Genomic DNA, 18556 nt, shown 5'->3' on the forward strand with positions numbered 1-18556 from the left:
CACTGAGGCAAGTGCTCACCCACTGGCTCGTCCATCTGGCCAGTGAGCTCCTCGGATCTCCCCGTCTCCTTTTCCTCCAACCCTAGAACTAAAGGCTTGCAACCATGCCAACTTGTTTAAACCTGGGTGTTAGGATCGGAACAAGCCATCCCTGTACAGCAGGCACTTTGTCCCCTGAGCACCTCTCCCGGCCCCTTGAAGAAGATATTTTAAACACATACTGAAAACCATCGGGTACATGTGTTTTTAAAGTTACAATAACTAAGATCAAAATTACCCACACACAGAAAGCTTGGGAATGATTTGAACAGACATCTCACACAAGAAGAGCACACTTTAGTGGCCAGCGGATACATGAAAAGCTGCCCACTGCACTGGTAACGAAGCAAATGTGAACTGAAATTACTATCAGACACCCCTACACACCCGAAGCCTCACAAGGCTCAGCCAGTATGAGAGAACGAGCAGTCTCCCAGGCTGCAGGTGTCCACTCTGGGAAACACTAGCGATACCTCATAAAACTGAGCACGCACACGTGTTATGAGCCAGCAATGAAATCGCTACACTCTGCAGTCTCATGACGTGCTTAAGCCCAGCGCTGTGGGATATGGATGAGGCCACGCAACCCGTGTTCAGGGCTGACCTGATGTGGCCAGTGGTAAGATGAGTAAACACATAAAACAGACCCACAGCCAGACAGCAGGCGACGACGGCCTGCACGCACCCGCTGGGTGAGCCTCACAAGCTGCTTTTGAACAGGAAACAAGTCGTCACACAACAACGCATTAGGCCGTTTACATAAAACTCAAAAGCGGGCAAGTCTAAACAATCCAGTGCTGAGAAATACAATGACAGATGCTGAGACATGAGGCAAACAAAACATGATTCTCATAGGAGATAGGTCAGCAGAGAGAAGTGACCAGAGCCAGAGACGAAGGCTGTGTGACACCGTGACTCAACCGCTCTTCTCTTTTCTTTTCTTTTCTTTTTTTTTTTTAACCATGTCATTCTTTAGACACACACCAGTATTTTATAGATTCCCCTTTATAAGAATGCTCTGAAATTGAAGAGAGATTGCAGCCCTGTTCTCTGGGCTCCTGGGGGCTCCATCTTCAGCCACTCCCCTCCTGTTTCGGTCACAGTATCAGTGAAGGCTGGACCACGGGCATCTTGAGCACAGGCCATCCTCTGCAGTGGCACAAACCACCTTATCTCTTGTAAGGAGATTGATGTAGACATTAAGGCTTCCTACATGTCTGGACTTTCTGGTGTTTAGTTGTTAGTTGTTTTGTTGTTGTTGTTGTTGTGGGGTTTTTTTTGTTTGTTTTTTGTTTTTTGTTTTGTTTTGTTTTGTTTTGTGCTGTTGGCATTTACAATACGTTGGATTTTTGTTATCTAGGATTTCAACTTCTGTTATTTGGTTTGCTTATTTAAAAAATAATAATTTTGACCCATTGAAGACTAGGGTAGCTTTTAAGGTTGCTTGTAAGAAATCAAGCATTTTAATTTTATTTTTTTTATTTATTTATATTTTGTTTTTCGAGATAGGGTTTATCTGTGTAGCCTTGGCTGTCCTGGACGCACGTTATAGACCAAGCTGGCCTGGAACTTACAGCGATCCACCAGCCTCTGCCTCTTAAGTGCTGGGACTAAAAGCATGTGCCAACACTCCTGGCTACATTTTAATTTTTAGCAAAATATTTAACTGCAAATAAGTAAGTAAAAATGTATTTTAGAAAATGTTCGCTGGGCGTGGTGACGCACGCCTTTAATCCCAGCACTCGGGAGGCAGAGGCAGGTAGATCGCTGTGAGTTCAAAGCCAACCTGGTATACACAGTGACTCCAGGATAGCCAAGGCTAACACAGAGAAACCCTGTCTCAAAAAACCAAAAGAAAAAAGAAAGAAAATGTTTACTTAGTATAATTCAAAGAGAGCTGAGGGCATGGTGGTAATAAGAACCAACTATTCTGAGCATATTTTTAATCTTCTAGAAATGTCAACTTTATTAAAATGTACAATGACAGGTCTTCAGGTGGTCTGCTGCCCTAGCCTGTGTGGCCTGTGGGATACAGGAAGTCCCCTTTTTTAGCTCTTGACTGCACAGGAAGCGTTGACCATCGGGAGCTGACTCAGGGACCCAACACACCTCCTCTGCTCACCTCAAGGTCAGCAAACTGGTTTTATATCATGACTGGGCAGCATCCTGGGCAGTGATTAGAAGGAGACCAGTGCAGGTCAGGAGAGGACAGGGTCCTGGCTGCTGCAGGTCTGAGGAGCAGGAGGGAGGAGCCATGCTGGCTCAGCATGTAAGGCTTGGCCACTCAGCACACTGTCCACATACCTTCTGTCTTTCTCACCCTCCCCACGAGGCACCATGCTCACAGAGATGTTCTTCATGGGCCCTCTCCTGTCACACCAGCCAAGCTCACCCCACCTCTGGCGCTGGCAGGGAAATTGCTGCTGCCGGGATTTCCTCCTACCCAGATCACCCTTTCCTACTCCTCCCCTGACAGGACTCACCCACCAGAGCTTTCTAGAGGTACACCACACCACAGGCCTGCAGAAGGCACATTATCCCAACGTTTCCTGTCAGGCCCCTTCCTGAATTCCTCTGCCCTGGAGGATGTCCTTGCCTTGTCTGCACTCTGTGAGGGAGAGTGAAGGCGGGAGTAAATGCAGTCTTGCTTGCTTGTGAGCTGCTTCTCACAAGCTTCTGACAGCTCTGAGACCCGTCTCATGTCTCATGTCCTGTTCCCTTAGTTCCCACAGTCCTTTGCTGCACAGAAAGTCATCATGCAAACCTATTTGGCAACTGGGTGACTGAGAACTAGGCAAACCAATTTCTTTCTTCTTGCCTATAGGTCTTATTCTCACTCTACTCCCAATGCCTGTCATCGGTGAACAGCCTGCATTCCTTTGTTTATTTATTTATTTTTATTTTTGGTGTTTCGAGACAGGGTTTCTCTGTGTAGCCCTGACTGTCCTGGACTCCCTTTGTAGACCAGGCTGGCTTCAAACTCATAGGGATCCACCTGCCTCTGCCTCCCAAGTGCTGGGATTACAGGCATGCGCCACCACTCCCGGCTTGCCTGCATTCCAATAACAGATTCCTGACACACCCACGGCAGCAGCCCCAGCAACCTCTCTCAGGCCCTTCTCTGAAGCCATCGCGCTACAGTGGAGCCTAAAGACGGCCATAGGGGCAGTAACATGACTGTCGCAGTCCCCAGGAATCCTGGCCAGAAGAGGTCAGTGACAAGGTCCCCCTCAAGCTCACTTCTCACCACCTGAGAGGAAAAGGGCCTCTTTATTCCCCAAGTGCTTGGTCGGGCAACTTCCCCGCTGATACAGGTCAAGGCTTGCTTGTAAAAATGGCCTGGCTTGTAAAGGAAATACGAGGGGACAATTCTGGCTTACAAGCCAAGGGTAGGAGAGCAGGCTACACACTTCTCTGTGACACTGGAGGATACTGGCTTCGATGCCCTTGCGAACACTTGTAAAAGCCAATGTGTCTCCACCTCTCTGTGTGTATGTGTGTGGGGACTGCATGTGTGTATATGTGTGTGAAACAAATGTGCGGACTATATGTGTGTCACTCAGTGTACCCGTAGGTGGCCTGGTGTCTGCGTCCAGTGAGCGGTCCAGGTGTTTCTGGATAGGAACAGACAGACCTCAAGATCACAGGTCCCGTTTCTCTCAGGGATGGCTGGAGCGCTTTAGGTCAAGGCCGGCACTGGGCCGGGGTGCGGAAAGAGTTTTCTACAGTGTTACAGCTTAGCTCTTTTAGAATGAGATTGCTGTTATCAGAGGGCGGTGGAGACCAGGGAGCCTCACAAGCCCATGATGATAACAGAGTTTAACAGCCCTTTGTGCCGTGCTAAGCACGGCAGAGGAAATGGGCAGAAGCCCAAAACTGGCTGGCAGGTAGGTCCAGTGAGACCCAGGCCAGGCAGTCGAGCCCTGGGTGTCCAGCGGCAATTCTTCCCCAAAATAAGTGGAGTCTCAGACAGCTATGGTGGAAGGATGGTGCAAGCATGAGAGAGCAAGCCAGCCAACCTTTATTTATAAGCCTTGGGCAGTGGGGAGGGGTCTGTGGGTGACTGTGTCTAATTTGATAAGGCTAGAGGTGCCAGGGTAGTTTGTTGGTTGGTTGGTTGGTTTGGTTTGGTTTTTCAAGACAGGGTTTCTCTGTGTAGCCTGGGCTGTCCTGGACTCACTCTGTAGACCAGGCTGGCCTCAAAGGTGTGCACCACCACGCCCAGCCAGGACACTTGATTTACATGCAGTAACACAGGGGCCTAACACAAGAAGAGAACACAAGGCAGGTGGTGGTGGTGCGTGCCTTTAATCCCAGCACTCAGGAGGCAGGGGCAGGAGGATGGCTCTGAGTTCCTACAGAGTGATTCCATGGCAGCCAAGGCTACAGAGAGAAACCCTGTCTAAAAAAAAAAAAAAAAGAAAAAGAAAAAAAAAACAAACAAACAAGAAGAGAACACGGTAATTAATTATCTATGGGTGGGGGAAGAACTTCCAGGTACGATTGAAGGTCATTTGCTGGAGGCTGGGGTCTCCTTAGCATAGGGTGGGGGTACTTCAGGAACCCCTAGGTGCTTATAGAACAGGTTCTAACAGGAAAGAGTCAGGCTTGTAATCTTCCCTGGGGCTCCCTGGGGCTCCACTGCCATGGGGCAGGGACCCACCCATCCCTTCCCATCCATGATGGAATGTTTACTGGCCTTGTTTTCTACCAGCAACTGCAGCCCCTGTGAGTGCAAGTGGCTCGGCTACCCCATGCCCATAACAGCCATGCTCATTCCGGTTCTGGTCCTCATATATTCTTCCCAACCCTCAGTAGGGGGAGGGTTTTGTTTAGATCTTCTGGGCAAGTTAGGAAAATCTCTCAGTAAGATCCGGAGCTGGGCTGGCCATCCTGAGCTGCCTGGGCCTTTCACCCTGAGCAGCCTTTTAGACAGGCTGAGCAGCCCTAAGCCGAACATCCAAAAAAGCTCAGAAATCAGAAGCTTTTCCAAACACCAACATGGTAAGTAGAAAACTCAATACCATACAGCTTTATGAATAAAAAAAAAAAAAAAAAAAAAAACCTGTGTACAGTGTTGTATAAAATTATTTTCTGGTTGTGTCAGTAAGGTCTATGAACTTAGACTCAGGTTCCATCTCCAAAGCAGCACTTCATGTATATGAAAATAATTCTGAAATCTGAGCTCCAAAGTGCCCTGGTCCTGAGTATTTTAGATGAGGACTAGTTAACCTCTACTGTCCTCTGGGCCGCACACGCACATGGCACACACTGGCTGAGGAACCAGTGACTCTTCTGCCCAGCCCCCTGCTCTCGACGCCTCACACAGGATCTGCTAAATCCACTTCCAGCCCAGCACACTCTCAAAACATGCTGTGCACAGCTCCTCCACAGGGAGAACAAGCTTACACCACCAATGTCTGCTAGATGATACCATCGGGTCATTTATACAGGGAGAGAAGGAAACAGAAAAGGACAGAAAGCCAGACAGAGCTGCTATTGCCCCCAGTGAAACACCCAGTTTCCTGAGAATGATGGAAAAGCAAAGCACTTTGGGATTAGAGTAAAATGAGCTCAGGGTTGGAATAAGGTCTGAGACCTGCAGATTTGGCTCACTCCCTGGGAGAGCCATGCCAGCAGGCAGAATCTAGAGCAGCCAGATTGGCTGGGCAACTGCTAGATTCTCCTGCCACAGAGAGCCCTCCACAGGCGGGTGCCCACTAGGTTCCCAGGCCCTGTCACTTGCCAGACTATTTCTGTCTCAGGGAGACACACATACTCTGGACAAAGACCAATAGAGCAGGCTTCCCCTTTCTTCTTTTAGAGTTGTTTTTCTTGGTAGTGGTGGTGCATGTGTGCTTGTGTGCATATGTGTGCTTGTGTGTGTGTGTTTGTGTGTGTGTGTATCTGAGGCCTCAAATAAGCTTTAAGTGCCAGATTTCCCCCTTATTTATTTATTCATTTATTTAATGTATGAGGGCTCTATCTGCATTTACACCTCACACCAGAAGAGGGCGCCATATTACATTACAGACGGTTGTGAGCCACCATGTGGTTGCTGGGAATTGAACTCAGGCCCTCTGGAAGAGCAGACAGTGCTCTTAACGACTGAGCCATCTTCCCATCCAAGTGCCAGCTTTTAATAACATTATTTTGCATCTCTTTTGTACCCTTTTGTGTGTGTTGGGATAGTCGAATTAGTCACTTTACTCAGCTTGCTGGCAAAATGTCACTCAAATAGACTCTCCTCAGAAGTCCTGCTGTATAGATAAGTGATATGTGTAATACACATACGCATACACTTACCACTATAGTTTTTACCATCTAAATCAAAATTTTATTTACTGAAAATTGTATTGATATAATTATAGAGTCACATGTACATATAAGAAATAACACCCTAAGGCACTTAGAGATGGCTCAGTTAGTAAAGCTGTGCTGCACAGGCATGAGGACCTGAGTTCGGATCCCGACACTGAAGTTAAAAAAACAAAAATAGCCAGGTGGTGGTGGTGCACGCGCCTTTAATCCCAGCACTCGGGAGGCAGAGGCAGCGGGATTGCTGTGAGTTCGAGGCCAGCCTGGTCTACAAAGCGAGTCCATGACAGTCAAAGCTACACAGAGAAACTCTGTCTCAAAAAAACAAAACAAATAAAAATAGAGCCGGGCGTGGTAGTGCACGCTTTTAATCCCAGCACTCGGGAGGCAGAGGGAGGTGGATCGCTGTGAGTTCGAGATCAGCCTGGTGTAGAAAGCTAGTCTAAGACAGCCGAGGCTACACAGAGAAACATTGTCTCGAAAAACCAAAAAACAAAAATAGAAGGATGGGTGCAGCAGTGTGTGCCTCTGTGTCCAGCACTGGGAAGGCAGAGAGAGGAAGACCCCAGTCCAGTCAAATTGGTGAGAAATCTTGTGTCAAAGAATAGTTAGTCTGGACATAGTGGTGCACGCCTGTAATCCCAGCACTCGGGAGGCAGAGGCAGGAGGAGCGCTGTGAGTTTGAGGCCAGCCTGGTCTACAAAGTGAGTCCAGGACGGCCAAGGCTACACAGAGAGACTCTGTCTTGAAAAACCAAAACAACAAAAACAAAAAACCCTAAAAAAGCAAGCAAGCAAGCAAACAAACAAAAGAATAAGTTAGTGAGCAACCAAGGAGGACATTCATCTTGATGTGTGGCCCCACACAGCCCATCACTGCCGTAAGAAGGCAGTCACAGTAGTAATCTGCTGTATCCCTAGCAGCAGTCAGTAGGCTGGCGCAGAAGGGTTAGAAGTTCAAGGCCATCCTGAGCTACATATAAAATTCCATAAGGGAGAGAGGTGTGCAGCAAGATAGCTCAGTGGGTAAAGGTACCTGCTGCCAAACCTGATGCTCTGGATTTGATCTCAGGGCTGATGGAGAGAGTCAATTCCCTCCTGTCATCCCCTGACTTCCATGTGTACATCCTTGCCCTCAACCCTACTAAGTAAATAAACAAAGTGAAGAAGACGAAGAGGAGGAGGAGGAGAAAGAAGAGGAGGAAGAAAAGCTAAGCAAAAGAAATAACGCCAAAGCTGGGTGTGGTGGCACATGCCTGTAATTCCAGCACTTGGGAGGCTGAGGCAGGTGGATCGCTCTGAGTTCAAGGCCAACCTGACCTACAAAGCAAGTCCAGGATGGCCAAGACTACACAGAGAAACCCTGTCCCAAAAAAAACCAAAAACAAACAAACAAGTAAATACTAATACCAAGAGTCAAATGTGGTAGCACACACCTATAATGTCAGCACTCAGGGAACAGAGGCAGGAAGGGGTGCTCATGGCTACATAGTGAGTTTTACATGAGACCTCATCTCACAAAAATAATGCTCCAAGTTCCTTTAGTCACATTTTGCAAACTATCCTATATTTCAAAGAACATTTCTTTCTTTCTTTCTTTCTTTTCTGAGACAGGGTTTCTCTGTGTAGCTTTGGCTGTCCTGGACTCACTTTGTAGACCAGGCTGGCCCCGAACTCACAGTGATCCACCTACCTCTGCCTCCCAAGTGCTGGGATTAAAGGCATGCGCCACCACGCCCAGCTGGTATTGTGTTTTTAATTTCAGTTTCTGCATACTCACTATTAACAAACAGAAGTGTAATTGAGTTTTCTGTGTCTTGTATCCTACGACTTTTTGTTTGTTTGTTTTTGGTTTTTCGAGACAGGGTTTCTCTGTGTAGCCTTGGCCATCCTGGACTCACTTTGTAGACCAGGCTGGCCTTGAACTCACAGCGATCTGCCAGCCTCTGCCTCCCGAGTGCTGGGATTAAAGGCGTGCGCCACCACACCTGATTTGTATCCTACAACTTTGATGAGCCTATCTATTAGACTTAAGAACTTTACAATACTTTCCTTTAAAACTTCCCTGTAGATGATGTCATAAACACATGGCAGCATTAAAATCTTTCTAGAAAGTTTTATATCATGATCATAAATGAATCAACTAGTATCAACTGGCACAAAAGAGTGCAATTCTAAAAATAAAAACAATTTAACTTTTGTTTTTGTTCTTTTCAAGACAGGGTTTCTTTGTGTAACAGTGGCTGTCATGGGATTCACTCTGTAGACCAGGCTGGCCTTGAACTCACAGAGATCCATCTGCCTCTGGGTCCCAAGTTCCAGGATTAAAGGCTTGTGCCACCACTACCTAGCTAAAAAAAACTTAATTTTAGCTAATGCGTTGTTATTTTCAGAAGACTGGTGCTCTTTCTCTGTCTGCCTCTCTGTCTGCCTCTCTCTCTCTCTCTTTGTCTCTCCCTCCCCCACCCTCCTCTCTCTCTTTCCTTCTTCAAAGGTAGAAAGCAAATATAAAGACAGGTGTTCAAGCCAGTGCTGGTGGGACCTGCTTATAATCTCAGCTACTCCGGGAGGTGAGCTGGGAGTATAACAACCCAAAGGCCTGCCTGAGCTACAGAGTGAGTTCAAAGCTAATATGCTCAATTCCGAGAGGCTCATAGTTGCTTAGCCATTCAGTGGTAGGGCACTAGCCTAGCATATTCTAAATTCATGCTGTAATCCCAGCACTCGGGGAATCAGAGGCAGGAGGATCTCTGTGAGTTTGAGGCCAGCCTGGTCTACAGAGTGAGTCCAGGACAGCCAAGGCTACACAGAGAAACCCTGTCTCGAAAAACCACACACACACACACACACACACAAAACTTTGAGGGAGGGTAGAGGGATGGCACAGTGCAGAAAGCGCATGCCATGCAAGTGTAAGAAATTATATCTGAAAGCTTGGTGAGGTAGAAATGCATCCCAAGGGCAAGCTGGCTACCTATGCCAGATGAACCGGCAAACATCCTGCTTCAATGTATAAGACACTGGCCATGGGCTTCTCACCTCCACATGCACTTGCATACATGTAAACAAGCACACACATATGTATGCACACCACAGACAGAAGAAGAAGAAGAAGAAGAAGAAGAAGAAGAAGAAGAAGAAGAAGAAGAAGAAGAAGAAGAAGAAGAAGAAGGAGAAGGAGAAAAGCACCTTCCCGGCCTGAGGTGTCCACAGAACATTCTCTAGGATACTGTATGTGCTGAGCCTTAAAACAAACCTCAAGAAACTCAGACAGAGCTGGTGAGATGGCTCAGAGAGTAAAAGCGCGTTGCCGCCAAGTCTGAGGACCCAAGTTCAATCCTCACGGCAGAAGGACCAACTGCCATTAAGCTGTCTCTGACCTCTATAAGCATGCCATGGAAGGTATACACACAAACAAACAACAAACAAACAAACTGGTTCATCAATTCTTTTTTAAAGGAAAAATAAATTCGTCTTTCTCACTGACCTATTCAGAGGTTTGAAGGAGAACTACAAACAAAAGTCATTTCCTTTGTTGCATAATCAAAACAGGTGCCGTCTCGAATGACTGTGTGGACAACAAAAGCTTTACGTCTCACACTGCGAACACCCGTGGGAGCTTGACAAGCTGGATTCAGATCTCACTGAAGCCAAACCACTGAAGCAGAAAGGCTGGTGTGCCACCTGGGATGGGAGGCCCCGACGGTACCACATCCTTTGGGGATAGCTGCTAGGGAGTGAATTGGCAGGGTTGTTTGCAAGCTCATCTTAGCTGCATATGTGTGATATGTGGCGCACGTCGAAGCATCTGCAGAGAACACCTCTTTCAGCAAAGTGGACTCTGCCAACCCACCACCCAGTTCAGGAAACACTAAGCAAAAAGCTGTTTCAGGATTACAGTAAAGGAAGAGAATATCTGAACTAAGTCTGGAGAGTTTAAGGATTTGTCCAACCCATAGAAAAATAAGCGATTAGGTGGTGTTTTCACAGGAATTATAAAACCAATCTGATGCAATGTGACACAGCACGTTCGCATACATGAAGGAACAGAGTAATTTGCCAAATGCCACCTAAAGGAGTATTGCAAGACCCGTTTTTAATGCTTATTTAGTTTTCATTTATTCGTATTTAGAAATTAAATCAGAAGCATGCTGTAGCTGTCTTTATAAAATAAATTTTCTCATAGATTTGTATATATAGAAAACAATCACAACATACACTGGGTATGATGTAATCAATGGTTTCAGATATCTACTGGAGATTGGGATGGAGCTGTCACGGGACAGGCTAACTAATGCATAACGTCCTAAAGTCATCAAAGCCAGCTAGCTGAAGAGGACAGATGGGTCATCAAGCCTGTAGTCCACTCTCTACGTGCTACGGTTCGGTTATGTGGTGTGAGCGTCTTCCTCCAGGCTCATGAGCTAGAAGCCTGGTGGAGGGACGGATGGTGACTAGGTCACGGTGGGGACAAGCCTCAGAAGGGATCAGTGCAGCTCTCATGGCTCTCAGCTAAGTCCCTGCAAGAACGGGTTGCTGTAGAAAGAGTGGCGTTAGCCCTTGAATCGCCTTGGGCCCCTGACTCGCCATGTGCCGTCCGTTTCTTTTCTATTTCCCTACCGTGTTGTATTATAACAGAACCCTTAGCCACCAGTGTTCCATTTCTGAAAGTCTGGGCGAAGCCCAATGAGCTTCTTTGTTTTACAAAAACTCAGCTTGGGTATATTTTAACTAACCATTAGAAAAAGGACTAGGACATAAGGTCAAGGAAGTCCCATAAGCCATTGCCACGTGGGGTATCCTATCCAGATGTTGTATAGACTGGACCACGTCCTTAGGTTAAAATCTAAAACAAATGGATATCGTGGCTGTTTGTACATAAACGTGTTACTAGAACTACATTAGCAGTAACGCTAAGAAGAAGAATATATAGGGATACAAAGCAGCTGTGCTATGTACAGGTCCCTTGACTTAATATTCATCACTGTAAGGGCCGTCGTGTTTAATATCATCCTCCTGTAATTCCACTCTGGTCGGATAATGTCACACCGGCTACCACGAGTGAGAGAGCATCAGTTAAAGCATGAACATAAGCAAAGACATAATTCCATTTTAGTCAGAGACGTTTAGGGGTGAGAGATGTGAAACACACACACAGATACACACGCACACGCACTCGCACGCACGCACGCACGCGCATGCACGCACACGCACACACAGATTTGAAGTACTCTTACCTGATATCTGAGAGGTCACATTTGTTCCCAGCAATCGCCATCACGATGTTTTCAGGCCCGTGCTCTTTCAGCTCTTTAACCCACTTTTTCAAGGTATGAAATGAATCCTGTCCAAAAGACAAGATGAGTCACCGAAAAGACCTGTCAATACATTTCAAGCACGTAGAGATGTGAGCCCTGTAATTCAAAAAAAGGTCTGTAGGAGACACTTAGTTAACATTAGCTAAGATGCCTCTTTTGAGGTTAAAGCTTGAGGAAGTTAAAAATCACATTAGTGGGTTTCTTCAGTAAGTACCGCTGACTGGAAATAGGAGGGCGGACTCTGTGGGGCCCAGCACAGCAGGAGCCAGTGGGCGCTGGAGCTGACTTGAGGAGAAAGGCGCTTGTTTAGGTCCGGCTTGCCCTCCACTCACAGCCTTCCTCCGGGGCAGAGGCCGGCGTGGACAGCACATGTTGGTGGAAGAGGTCAGAACGCACGGAATACACACACAGCACTGAATCAGCACACAGTCAGCATTGCAGAGGACTTGGGGGCAGGAGAAATGGCGCCGACCCAAAGCATTTATTTGTCAAAAAATATATATATATCGGAAAATACATTGCTGTTCATCTCATCTGCAGGAGATACATTCCAGGGTCCTGGTACCCAACCCTAGAAACATGTGTTTCTGTCGCATGAGTGCCTGTTTAAGTAAACAATTAGGCAGAGTGAGATACTAACAGCAACAAGGTAGAATAATCATAATAATATAATACTTTGCTTAAATGTGTGACTTGCTTCTGGAATTTTCTATTTAGTAGTTTTGGATGGCAGTTGACCTTGAATAACTAGGACTGCAGAAAATCAAACTTCAGATAAAGGGGATCACAGCCTACGAGCACACACGTTTTTTACCTTTAGAAGGATAAGTGCTACCTTTGACCTCTGGGCGGTGCAGCCCAGGCGCTAACAGAGGCTAACCTCTAACGATAAAGGACGCAGAACTTAAACTGTTCTCAAGGAGAGTGCCGGCAGCCAGGACCTTCCTCTACCAACGCCCAGTGTTAGGGGTGGAGAGAGGGCACCCACACGGTGACTCCTAACTGTCTGTAACTCTAGTTCCAAAGGATCTACTGCCCTCTTTTGACCTCTGTGGGAACCAGGCACACACATAGTGTACGATATATATGCTGGCAAAATGTTCCTACACCTAAAATAAAATAAACAGGTCTAAAAAATGAAAGGTCAGCTTTAAAACGAGTGCTTGCTGTTTTGTCACTGAGATGATAAACCAAAGCTGCTTTGTGAGTGAAACACACGGGCAGGCAGAGCTTTCACTGTCCTCGCCCTCCACACTCCCAGGCCCCCTGGGGTGCTGGCAAGACTCACAAAGCCTCAACCTGCTCTGGCGTGTCTCGGGGACAGCCAGCACGCATGGCACCTGAAGCGGGAAGCCATTCTTACCTGCTTAGTGATGTCATAGACGATGACGGCAGCGGCTGACCCTCGGTAGTACATGGGAGCCAGCGAGTGGAACTGTTGAAAAGCAACCAACAGTTTTAGGCCACGGTAAACAAACAGATTTTAAGCATTCTTGAAGCACACATTAAAGTGTTCTGTCCCATCGTCCCTGTGGGAGCTCTAAACTCCCCCTGGACTTCTCCCAGACTTGTATTGATAATACAGTCTGCTCCCCAATCATACACACACTTGTGGTCGATGGACCGTGAGATCTCCTCTCGGCCAAAAGCCAGATGCAGGATTTATTTTCTTTTTCTTTTTTTACTTTTTTATTTTTTATTTCTGATTTTTCAAGACAGGGTTAGCCTTGGCTGTCCTGGACTCGCTTTGTAGACCAGGCTGGCCTCAAACTCACAACAATCCACCTGCCTCTGCCTCCCGAGTGCTGGGATTAAAGGCATGTGCTACCATGCCCGGATAAATTTGTTTTGTTTTTTTTTTTAAAGATTTATTTATTTATTATGTATACAGTGTTCTGCCTGTTTGTACACCTGCAGGCCAGAAGAGGACATCAGATGACATTATAGATGGTTGTGAGCCACCATGTGGTTGCTGGGAATTGAACTCAGGACCTCTGGAAGAGCAGTCAGTGCTCTTAACCCCTGAGCCATCTCTCCAGCCCCCTGTTTTGTTTTGTTTTTTTAATTTAAAAAGTTCTTGGAAAGGATCAACAAAGAAATAGAGAAATGACTGCATAAGTAACCACCACAAGCTATCAGCAAATATTTAAACTTACTCAATTAAAAAAAAAAAAAAAAAAGAATGCCCTCAAAATGATGAGATACATATTAACTTAATAAACGTTAAAAGGCCTTAGACTTAGGGTTGGAGTGAGGCTGGGGGCAGGGACGCTCTCCTCTACTTTATGGAGGTGGTATGCTTCCCCCTGCAGAGCCCCTGGGAACGACACATCAGAAGCTAATGTGCAAGCCGGGTGTGGTGGCGCATGCCTTTACTCCTAGCACTCGGGAGGCAGAGGCAGGTGGATCGCTGTGAGTTCGAGGCCAGCCTGGTCAACAAAGTGAGTCCAGGACAGCCAAGGCTACACAGTGAGACCCTGTCTTAAAAAAACAAAACAAACAAACAAACCAGAAACTAATGTGTAAACCCCTTGGCCCAGAACTCTACTTCCAGGAAGTACATCTAGAGTGACTGCAAGCTCAGGAAGACATTTCCCTATGTTGTAACAAGGGTAAAAATAAAAAAACGTGAATGTTCGCCATAGCACCCTGTCATGGCCTGGATGGAACATCCCTGTGCTCCGCATAACTCAAGTGTCGATGTCCTTGTCAATGCGATGGCATTTAGGAGGGAAGGTCATGGGGAAGTCACAGGTAGGAGGTCATGGGTCACAGGTCAGATGAGGTCATGAAGGTGGAGTCCCAAGATGGGATCAGAGTCTTACATAAAGAGAAAAAACAACTGCTCCACACACAGTATGTGAACAGACGGACAGGAGGAGGCTGTCTGTGAACTAGGAACGGGAGCCTTCCTTCACAAGACATTAAATCTGCCAGTACCTAGATCTACCTCTGAGAAAGACAGGTTGGCTCTTTAAACCACCTGCTCTGTAGCATGCTGTTCTAGCTGAGGCTGACTAAAACATACGTATATAATAGAATGTTCCACAACTGCAGAAATGAAGAGAATTTTTAGTTTTTAAAAAACATCATTTGGGACGGACTGTGGTAGCGCATGACTTTAATCCCAACACTTGGGAGGCAGAAGCAGGGGGATCTCTGTGAGTTCGAGGCCAGCCTGGTCTACAAAGTGAGTCCAGGGCAGGTAGGGCTACACAGAGAAATCTTGTCTGGAAAAACAAAACAAAACAAAAAAATCTTTTTGGGGCTGGAGAGATGGCTCTGAGGTTAAGAGCACTGACTGCTCTTCCAGAGGTCCTGAGTTCAATTCCCAGCAGCCACATCAGATCACATCCATAATCAAATATCCTCTTCTGGCATACAGGCAGAATACTGTATAAATAATAATAAATAAACAAATATTTTTAAAGATTTATTTATTATGAGTACAATATTCTGCCTGCAGGCCAGAAGAGGGCACCAGATCTCATCATAGATGGTTGTGAGCCACCATGTGGTTTCTGGGAATTGAACTCAGGACCTCTGGAAGTGCAGTCAGTGCTTTTAACCTCTAAGCCACCTTCCAGCCCAATAAATATTTTTTTAAACATCTTTTTGATATAGTTTTCTATCTTCATGCACACCAGAAGAGGGCATCTGGAAGCAGTGCTCTTAACCGCTGAACCATCTCCCCAGGCCCAGAACATAGTATTCTAAAGACAGTAGAGATGATAGCATTTAGTGTAAAAATGTGGACAGCAATGAATGTACAAATACTAGCTCATCCTCAAAATGCTAGCAGTAGAATTTCCAGTACTTTTTACGTTTAAAAGTCTGTATCATATATGTTTCGCAATAATTTTTCTTTCTTTCTTTTGTTTTTTTGAGACAGGGTTTCTTTGTGTAGCCTTGGCTGTCCTAGACTCACTTTATAGACCAGGCTGGCCTTGAACTCACAGCAATCTGCCTGCCTCTGCCTCCCAAGTGCTGGGATTAAAGGCGTGCACCACCATGCCCAGCAAATTTCATGATCATTTTAAGTGAGATGATTTCAGGTTAAACTAAAACTTTGGGCTGGTGGGATGGCTCAGTGGGTAAGGGCACTTGCCACCAAGCCTCGAGGCCTAAATTTAACCTCAGGAACCCATCCAGTGGAAGGAGAGAACCAAATACTAAAAGTTGTCTTCTGACTTCTACTGGTGTGGTGTGGCTTGGCTACATGTGCGCCCCCCACCCACCAACACACACACACACACACACACACACACACACGCACGCGCGCACTCAAAATAGGTAAAATATTTCAAAAAGTTAATTAAAATCAGCTGTTATTGGGGCATAAAGGAGGGAGAGGGAGGAGTGGAAAGATGGATCCTGTAGTTTTCTGGCAAACAACAAAACTGCACGCATTCCCCACACGGTGCTTCTTATTGGAATGCCCAGACCAAGGGAGGAGCCAGGATGCTGCCTCTTCACGGTCGGTGAGGGATACTCGGGGGAAAGCCAGGCTCACAACTGAACACAGATGCAGCCTGCAGCTGCTCACAAAGGCCACTCCAAGTCTCACAGCACAAGATGCCACAAGGCTTTTCACAGTCACAGATCTCCCCCTACGTCTGTCATAACTGCTAGGCTCCAAGAACTCACGTTCAGCCCACCCTTGGCAATGCACACCTCGTGTATCAAAACCAGTCAGGATTTCTTTCCTGGGAGGGAAGAGCCAGTGTCTATAAACACCCGGCTCTGGTGCAGAGAGAGCAACTGTGCATAATGCGGCCCCACCAGCTTCTTGTTTTCAAAACAACCTCTGCCAAACAGTTGGTACAAACCTCACTTCCCGTAAGTCAAACACGTGACACAGATTTCCCTTTGGGCTCTGATGCCAAAAGCTGCCTCTCATGGAGCCAAGGGCTTGCGGGCCTCATCAATTATTGAAAACCCTCAGTACACAATGCATTATACATTCCTGCCTTTCCCACAAAGGAATCACTCTGAAATAAATCTGTTGGTGAAGCCACTTAAAGGGCTTTACTGCTGGAGACTTGGGGGTTTTAATAAATTAAAAGTTAATGTCTGAGTTCTGAAACTCAATAGTGCATTGACCAAAGGGCAATGTTTTCGAAGGACAAAGAGATGTATCACTTCTAGCTTACAGTGCATATCCGTTATGCCTTACAAGTAGAATACAAGTGTTCACACTCAGCCACAGACTAGGGTGATGTAATTTGCTTTTCAAGAGGTCAAAATTAATATCGATGGGAATATCACGGAAGAGTCTTCCGGAAATAAAGGTCACAACTACAGGCAGTTGGTAAAAGCTTTCTTATTAAAGCCTCACGTTGAAAGGCTATTTTAAAAATCAACACAACAGATACCAATTCGAACTCTTCACAAACTACCCAACCAAATACAGACTCAAATTTCAGTCTTCAGATAATTCCCAGGTACCATTTGGGAGCCCCACAGAAAATTCTGGAAAGCCAGCTTGTCTCTCCAAAGAGGTGGTTATCTATGTTCTTTGGGCATGCAGCTTTTAAAAAAGATTTTGTATTTATTATGTATATGTGTGCGTGTGTGCATTCCTGAACACACGTGCATGCACACGAACACTGGATCCCTTGGAGCTAGAACTGTGGAGGTGGTAGGGAGCTGCCCAGCATGGGTGCTGGGGACCAAACTCAGGTCGTCTGGAAGAGGAATGTCCACTTTTAACTGCCAAACTATCTCACTGGCCCTGACTATTTGGTTGTTTATGGTTGTCTTAAGAGAGGAAGGAATGACCTTCACTCATGTTGAACTAGTTGGGCTTCCCGGCTTTGTGGGTGGATGCTGTAGTCTCAGCTTTCCATCACTCTGAGATAATCGGCTCAGAGAAGAGTTATTTTGTCCCAGAGTATCAGCTGGTCAGGTCCAGCCTGTAGTCAGAGGGAGGATCATGGAAGGAGAAGGACCACTCACCTCATGAGGGGTCATAGAACAAAGGAGGGATGTGGAAGTTACCAGGATCCCACAATGACCCTCAATGGCATGACTCCAATGACACAAAGCCCTCTCACAAGGCCCCTCCAGGTCCCTCCTTCCAAGAGCACCACCCTGAGGGTAAAGCATTTAGCACAGGGACCTTCAAGAGTCAAGCTATAGGGAACTATGATCTTTCTGGAAAGCAACTAGTCACTGTATTTCTTTTCCTTTTTTTAAAAAAACATTTATTTATTTATTATTTTGTATACAGTGCTTTGCCTGCACCTATACCTGCAGGCCAGAAGAGGGCACCAGATATCATTACAGATGCCTGTGAGTCACCATGTGGCTGCTGGGAATTGAACTCAGGACCTCTGGAAGAACAGCCAGTGCTCTTAACCACTGAGCCATCTCTCCAGGCCCCAACATAATATTTTTATTGATTATTTGGAAATTTCATACAATGCTTCCCCAATCATATTCACTTCCCGTTCCTCCCAGATCCATCATCTCACACTTGTGCCCTACCCCAGAAGAGGAAGGAGAAAAAGGAGGAGGAGGGAGGAGGAGGAGGAGGCACAGGAGGAAGAGGAGGAGGAGAAAAAACACACCAAGTCCTATTTGTGTTGCCCATATACTCACTGGAGCATGGTCAAATGCCCAGTGGCCAGTCCTTTAAAGATATCTGAGTCCTAGCCGTGTGTGGTGGTGCATCCCTTTAATTTCAACACTCAGGAGGCAGAGGCAAGCAGATCTCTGTGAGTTTGAGGCCAGCCTAGTCTACAAATCCAGGGCAGCCAGGACTACAAGAGAAACCCTGTCTGGGGGTGGGGGCAGGATAACTGAGTCCTTCCTCACCCCACCAGAAGCCATCCACTGAGAAGAGCTACACTTCAGCATCAACACAGATCATGGACACTA

General features: G+C 46.4%; 1 protein-coding gene across 7 annotated transcripts in view; it reads right to left on the minus strand.

Moving 5' to 3' along the window:
* The window catches only part of Rab31 (RAB31, member RAS oncogene family), a 167563-nt gene that overhangs the window by 23924 nt on the left and 125083 nt on the right, over nucleotides 1-18556 (minus strand). For 3 of the 7 annotated variants that reach the window (XM_051154443.1, XM_051154444.1, XM_051154442.1), the window contains exons 3-4: nucleotides 13038-13109; nucleotides 11594-11700 (exon numbers count right to left, since the gene is read on the minus strand). The exons of 2 other annotated variants lie outside the window; for them this stretch is intronic. In XM_051154443.1, coding sequence (XP_051010400.1) covers nucleotides 11594-11700; nucleotides 13038-13109 — 179 coding nt within the window. The remainder of the gene's footprint in view (nucleotides 1-11593; nucleotides 11701-13037; nucleotides 13110-18556) is intronic. 2 more of the 7 variants (XM_051154445.1, XM_051154447.1) reach the window with 1 other exon arrangement.

Source organism: Acomys russatus, chromosome 12, assembly GCF_903995435.1.
Source record: "Acomys russatus chromosome 12, mAcoRus1.1, whole genome shotgun sequence".
Classification (NCBI taxonomy): domain Eukaryota; kingdom Metazoa; phylum Chordata; class Mammalia; order Rodentia; family Muridae; genus Acomys; species Acomys russatus.